The sequence below is a fragment of the Microtus ochrogaster genome, chromosome 8 (genome assembly GCF_000317375.1).
Source record: "Microtus ochrogaster isolate Prairie Vole_2 chromosome 8, MicOch1.0, whole genome shotgun sequence".
In the NCBI taxonomy this organism is placed as follows: domain Eukaryota; kingdom Metazoa; phylum Chordata; class Mammalia; order Rodentia; family Cricetidae; genus Microtus; species Microtus ochrogaster.
This window is the reverse complement of record NC_022015.1, coordinates 8,362,632-8,369,971: the sequence shown is the minus strand read 5'-3', so window position 1 is coordinate 8,369,971 and position 7,340 is coordinate 8,362,632. Positions and strand designations below refer to the sequence as shown.

At 42.3% G+C, this 7,340-nt stretch overlaps 1 protein-coding gene across 1 annotated transcript in view; it reads right to left on the bottom strand.

The window, feature by feature from the left end:
- Nucleotides 1-377: 377 nt before the first annotated feature.
- LOC101983697 (natural cytotoxicity triggering receptor 3 ligand 1) overlaps nt 378-7,340 on the bottom strand; it is a 23,003-nt gene continuing 16,040 nt past the window's right edge. The window contains exons 5-7 of the mRNA XM_013347661.1: nt 5,295-5,621; nt 2,884-2,959; nt 378-393 (exon numbers count right to left, since the gene is read on the bottom strand). Coding sequence (XP_013203115.1) covers nt 378-393; nt 2,884-2,959; nt 5,295-5,621 — 419 coding nt within the window. The remainder of the gene's footprint in view (nt 394-2,883; nt 2,960-5,294; nt 5,622-7,340) is intronic.

The following is a 7,340-nucleotide window of genomic DNA, read 5'->3' as shown; positions in this document are numbered from 1 at the left end:
ATCCTAAAATTTGATCTTTTAAATTTACAGTTTAAGTCTTCTTAGCGAACATCAAGTAAAAAGGTTGAGCCCCCTTTTCCTTCTGTTGGTTTCTCTTGTCCAACTTCAATGTGCTAGTTTTTGTTTTATCTTAATAATGTACTAGTTTTTGTTTTATCTCAGTACATTTCATATTGTTGTATTTCATTATTATCTCCAAGAAACCCGTTCTTCTTCTAATGAGAAGTAGAACGGGAGTAGATTCAGATTGGATGGAGAGTGGGAAGGATCTTGAAGGATTAGAGGGAGAAAAACCATATCAGTGTATATTATATGATAAAGAGTCCATTTTCAATAGAAGAGAAAAGGAGAGGGTGAGCCCCAAGTCAAGGGACCATCTACTTGTAGAGGACACTGAAAGACAAAGACAGAAGAAATGATTATGCAAAGATCTAGGTTGAGCCATAAGCTTAGTGTCTGTGGTGGTTTGAAAGAAAATGGTCCCCAAAGGCAGAGGCACTATTAGGATGTGTGGCCTTGTTGAAGGAAGTGTGTCACTGTGGGGCCAAGCTTTGAGGCCTCTTTTGCTCAAGTTTCCCTCAGTGTGACAGGCAGTCAACTTCCTGTTGACTGCGAGATGTAGCATTTTCAGCTCCAGCACCACATCTGCCTACATGCTGCCATGCTCCTTTTCATGATCATAATATGTAATTTGTTTCCTAGCCACACAGACTCGAATAATCACACAAAAGCTGTATTAATTACAACACTGTTTGGCCAATGGCTCAGGCATGTTTCTATCTAGCTCTTACATCTTAAATTAACCCATTTCTTTAATCTGTATATTGCCACAAGGCTTTAACTAACTGGTAAGGTTCTGGTGTCTTTCTCCTTCAGCAGCTATATGGCATCTCCCTGACTCTGCCTATTCTCTCTATATATCTCTGTTCAGATTTCCCACCTGACTTTATTCTGCTAAGCTATTGACCAAAGCAGCTTCTCTATTAACCAATGGTAATAAAATATATTCACAGCATACAAAGGGGAATCTCTCATCAATAATGGACTGAACCTCTGAAACTGCAAATGAGCCATCCTCAGTTAAATCTTTTCAAGAGTGGCTGTAGTCTTGGTCATGGTATCTCTTCACAGGAATAAAAGCCTAAGATAGCACCTTCTTCACTTAAGTATTCCTGAAAAAATGTGCTGAGTACCTGGAGCAGAGTCAGAGAAAGAAAAGATAAAACAACAATTATCAGAATCACAAGAAACAGTGTACACAGCTATCTACACCGGTCTCCCTTTGCCTCAGCAACACCAGGAAAATAAGCCCCAGGAAGGAGTTGTGTTACATTAGCAGCCTCTCTTTCCTTCTTTTTTAAAAACAAACTTACTTCTGTATTGTATGTCTGTGTGTATGTTTTATATGAGTGCTGTGTGCATCTACATGAGATTATGTGCACCATGTGTGTGTATGAGCCTATGAAGGTCAGAATATAGTTTTAAGAAGTCATGAGCCACCATGTGGGTGCTGAGAAGTAAACCCCCAGGACATCTACAAGAGCATCAAGGGCTCTTAATCGTTGAGCCATCCCTGAAGCCCCTGTAGTCCTTATTTTCTTGACTGACTATTCTAGTTCTCCTAATGCAAAGCAGTGAGAAGTATTAACCTTGCAAAGATTTTGCCTTTAGAGTCTTGGCTCTAGAGGGGTTCCCAGGTGTCCATGGGGATGTCCTCAGCTAAGATCCTGGACAGTGGAGGAGAGGGTGCCTGAACTAGCCTTGTCCCATAGTCAGACTGATGACTATTTTGAATATCACCATAGAACCTTCGTCCCGCGACAGATGGAGATAGAGACAGAGACCCACATCAGAGCACTGGACTGAGCTCCTAATGTCCAGTTGAAGAGCATAAGGAGGGAGAATATGAGCAAGGAAGTCAGGACCATGAGGGGTTGGTCCATCCACTGAGACAGTGTGCCTGATCTAATGGGAGCTCACCAAAGCCAGCTGGACTGGTCTGAACAAGCATGGGATCAAACTGGACCATCTGAATGTGGCTGACAATTGGGACAGACTGAGAAACCAATGATAATGGCACTGGGATTTGTCTCTACTGCATGTACTGGCTTTTTGGGAGCCTATTCTATTTGGATGCATACCTTCCTAAGCCTGGATGAGGGTGGGAAGGCCTCGGACTTCCCACAGACCAGGATACCCTGTCTTCTCTTAGGACTGGAGGGGGAGAGAGGAGGATGAGTGGGGGATTAGGAGGGAAATGGGAGGAGAGGAGGAAGTGGAAATTTTGAATGGTATTATTTATAAAGTAATTAAAAAAAGATTTTGCCTTGGTGGGCCCATAAATAGTTATTTATGAACCTTTTAACTACCTAGAACATTCTAACCAACACATTTTCACTGCTGTCCTGAGTTTCTAAAGCAGTTGTACTGACTGCTTTGTTGGGATGATAGTCTGAAATTTAATTTAGAAACATCTAGCAAGGAGTTAGAAATTCTTGGTCAATCTACTGAAAGCTTATGGTCAGTTAGCCCACTAAGGTGCTAACCAAACATGAACAATGAGGGGAATGACTCTCCCCACTAAGAATTTTCTGTGCAGAAGAACACTTCAGTCTACGTGTGGTTCAAAGCCCTGGTCTCAACTAGTAAGCTGAGGCGCAATTCACAGTGGAAATGAATTAGTGAAAGTGGGATCCTGTGGACAGATGGAGGAGGCTCCACAATCCTCTTCCCCAGAGTCACAAATAAGAGACCAGACGAGAAAACTCTTTCCTAAAACAGCCTCAGAAAACAACACAGAACACCCCAGACTCATCCCCAGACTCCCTGATACTTTCTGGTAACTCTAATCAAGTTCAAGACACAGGTCGTGAAGGTTCTTACCATCTCCAAAGAGCGTAAGCTGCAGGAAACAGTAGAACCAAAAAGGCCAAAAAGGCAAAGTGCACATCCTTGGCTCCTGGAGAAAGAGATAGATAAAGATGTTATGATGTGGGGGCTGGAGAAATGGCTCAGAGGTTAAGAGCATTGCCTGCTCTTCCAAAGGTTTTGAGTTCAATTCCCAGCAACCATATGGTGGCTCACAACCATCTGTAATGGGGTCTGGTGCCCTCTTCTGGCCTGCAGGCATATGTAGAAGGAATGCTCTGTATACATAATAAATAAATAAATTAATTAATTAATGAATGAATAAATAAATAAATAAATAAATATTTTTTAAAAAAAGATGGTATGATGTAATCCTGTCAACTTGCACAATCCTCTGTGCACATCTGTCAAGGAGTCTCTAGATTAGGCTAACTGAGGTAGGAGGATCCACTTTAACTGTGGATGGAACTGTTCCAAGACTCTTGGCTGAGCAAGAGAGAGCAAGCTGAGTACTCGGTGCCCCCTGTCTCCTGACAGCACAGGCACTGATGACCACCTGCCTCAAGAACCTGCTGCCATCACTCACCCACCTTAGTAGACTGGACCTTTAAATGGTAAGACAAAAATAAACTGTCTTCATTGAGTTGCCTTTGTAGGAGTATCTGAGGCAGCAACAGGAATAGTAATCAATGCCAATGCAAACACTAAGAGAAAACCTACTGACAAGGATCAAAGACACCACAGGACTGATGCTAAAATCTGTATAGCCCATGCCATTTCTTATCAGGGATCGACTACCCAGCCTCTGCCATGTATTAGCATCACCATCCTTATCACAGACATCTTCGAACACCAAAGTACTTAGAACAGCTGAAGTATGGTATAATTATGATGTGCATGGTGGTACATGGTACTGGCAAGAGCCAGTCCAGCCCAGAGGGGATGGAGCCTAGGGGTTTGTGAGTTCACACCAGTTGGGTTACAAACATTGTCACAGATGAAGGAAGGAAGGAAGGAAGGAAGGAAGGAAGGAAGGAAGGAAGGAAGGAAGGAAAAATGAAGGAAGTTGTGGGAGGAACTTAGAGGAGAGTAGGGAGGGAAAACTATGATCAGGCTGAAAAAATTAATTAATTAATAAAAATATATTTAAAAAATATGAAGAATGGATATGTAGCTCCATTGGTAGAGTGTTTGCCTGACATGCACAAAACCTTGGGTTTAAGCCTCAGCGCTGCATAAAGCCAGATATTGTGATATGTACATGCCTATGATTCCAGGCTTCTGGAAGTGAAAGTTGGAGGATCAGCAGTTCAAGATCATCCTAGACAACATAGCAAACTCAAGGCCTATGAGGTGGCTCAGTAGGCTAAGGTGATTGAATTGGGTCCCTCCTATCCACAAAAGGAGACAAGGGACTCCACAAAGTTCTCCTCTGACATCCACACATGCGCCATGATGCATGTCCCCACACATATACATACACAAACATAACATAAATAAATGCAAAAGAAAAAAGAAGTGGAGAAAGGTAGAAAAGAAGGGAAGATATATATGAGAGATAAAACATGGTCTAAGTAATATCAAAGACAATATGTCACACAGAGCTTCATGGGTTCTAGACTCCATCATATAATATCATGTACACCCGGACAAAAATTGAACACATATAACCTATTTGATTTACACCCACACATGCTTCTAGTCCTTACTCTAAGAACAATCTATCTCCTTGAAGAAACATTTACAGCTCATCTGGCACAGACACACCCATCACATCCTCCTGGGACCCTATTCATCCCTTACCTTCTTTATTCTTCTCAGTTCATGGAGATGTGTTTGATTAACAGGGTCAATCCCACCAAAGACCAGAGCCACAATCAGGGAAGCCAAGGATATGAGCTCAAACCCTCCCCTTCTGGGAAAACCATATCTGCAGTACTGTGTTAGCCTAAGAGTTTGGTGTATCTGTAGGAAGCCCTAGCCATCATCCAGGCCAGCTTCTGTCACTCCCTCATCTTGACACTCAACCCATAGGAAAGAACTACTGATTGAATTTAAACATCCAACAGTCTCTGATGGGAACCCATACCCTGACTAGAAAGGGTTCTGGCAGGGCTGGTCCCTGAGCTGTTAACCTCAGAAGATGATGCTGGCCCTGGTCTCCAAAGATCTGGCAAGCCTTCCACCCACTGCCGTGGAAACAATTCAGACTCTAATGCAGTCCTGAGCACTGATGAGACTATCTCCTCCTCTATTTCTGGACTACTAATCCAGGTACAGGATATAAATCTGGGCTTCTGACTCCAGGGTCTGGGTTGAGCTAGACTCCAACTCCCCCTCCTTCCTTAGCAAAGATCCTAGACTACTCAGAATCCCAAGTTTCTAGTTTCATGTCCTCAGTGGGAAGAACATGGGAAGAAACTTACCTTCCTCAGACAGTGTGACATTGAGCTTCTTGGGGACAAGCAAGGATCTGTGCAGCACCACACACTGGTAGGTAGTCCCATGGTCTTCCAGAGATGGTTTCAGAGTCAAGTAGCTGGAAACATTGAATGTGCCATCATCATTCTTCAACGTGGGACCAGTGACATGGCCCTCAGTAATTTCTTGGAACTGTGAGTCCTTCAGGGTATACTTCCCCCACTTTATGCTAAAGGCTTCTGGGTAGAATCCATCTAGCTCACATATAATGTGTTCCTCTTCATCATTTCTCACTGTAGATGGCTTCACAAATAATCTAATGGTTGGGTAAGCTGCCAGGAAAGAGAATCACACAGTTTGGCCCATGTCAACGATCTCTTTCTCTCCTCACACCACACTTGACTGGCTTCTACCTCAGCTACACAGGCTGGCAAGAGAAAATGTATCATGTTTACTTACCCAAGATGAACACCCAGCTTGGCAGGTACAGGCCTTGCAGCTACTAAGGAGGTCACAGAAGAAGGGATACAAGTAAAAAAACAGCAGTGTTATGTGGCCAGTTAAAGGTCAGACTGTGCCCATCTCCAAGTTAAAAAACAGAAAGAAAGTAAAAAAGAGGGCTGGAGATGTAGCTGAGAGATAGAAAGCTTGCCTTGGCATGTTCAAATTTGATCCCCACACCAAAAAAAGAGACAAATAGGACTGTAATCATTCCCAGTAATGGGCTGGAGACCTGCTAATTTACCACACTAGACAGGAAGCTCTTTCCAGCATGGTGGACCACTGGCAAGCCTTCAGGGTAGGTGAATGAACATGTTGGGACTCTGCTTAGTTAAATATTCTGGGTATGTCAGTAGCAGTGCCAGCAGGGTAACACAGTAACTTTGTCAAGCAGAGATTATGAAGCTATAGTCAGACACTTTTCAGATTTTGCAAAGGCTTGGGGTATAGCTATAGTGGATATCACTAACTCCAAGAATTTGCCTGAAAATGATATTCTAGGCAGTTTCAGTCATTCTGGATCTGTTCAAAAGCAGCAGGAGCACATTCCAGGAAGTATCCTTAAGAAAAGGAAAGTGTCCTTGATACTGATAACAAAACAGACAAATCAGGCCTGGTATGGAGGCACAAGCTTACAATATTAGCACATAGGAGACAGAGGCAGGAAGATTAGAATCCAAAGGCATCTGCAGCTACATAACAAGCCTTGGGCAGTCTAGGCAACCTGAGACCACTTTCCAGAAGGCCAAATAAATAAATAATATAATGCTGAGTCATGAACTATGAAGAAAAAACTAGTAAGTTGGGGTTCTTAAAATGTCAACACTTTTATATAGAACTTGATAAAATAAAATGATAAGACACAGGCTTTAAAACTATATTTGTGAAACACACAAACCACAAAAGACTTCCATCTAAAACAACATAGAAAACTCCACTACACAACTGAGTGAAGAGACACCATGACCAAGGCAACACTTATAAGAGAAAAGCATTTCATTGTATAATTGCTTACAGTTTCAGACACTTAGTCCATTATCATCGTGGTAGGGAGCATGGTGGTCCTGAAGCAGTAACTGAGAGCTACATCCTCATCCACAGGCAGAAAGAGAGAGAGACTGACTCGGCCTGGCATGGGCTTTTGAAACCTTAAAGCCCACTCCCACTGGCTTCTAGTCATATCATAAAGCAAAAGTGCATTTAGTTGTTGTGAATGCAAATGCAAAGATTCTTGCATTTATTTATATTGTAGAATATTGTTTAACTATGTAAAGATTGTTGCATTTGTTTAATTATGTAAAAATGCATTGCTGTTTTACCTTGGCTGCCTAAGGCACCTGATTGGTCTAATAAAAAGTTGAATGGCCAATAGCAAGGGAGGAGGTATAGGGGGAACTTCTAGGCTGAGAGAGAAAGTAGAAAGAGGAATTTATGTTTAAGTAAAGAAGAAAGAAAGGGAAATGCCAGGGAGATGTCAGGAGACAGACAGGCAGACAGACAGACACCAAGAAAGTAGGAAGGTAGGACATACAAAATGAAAAAAAAAAGGT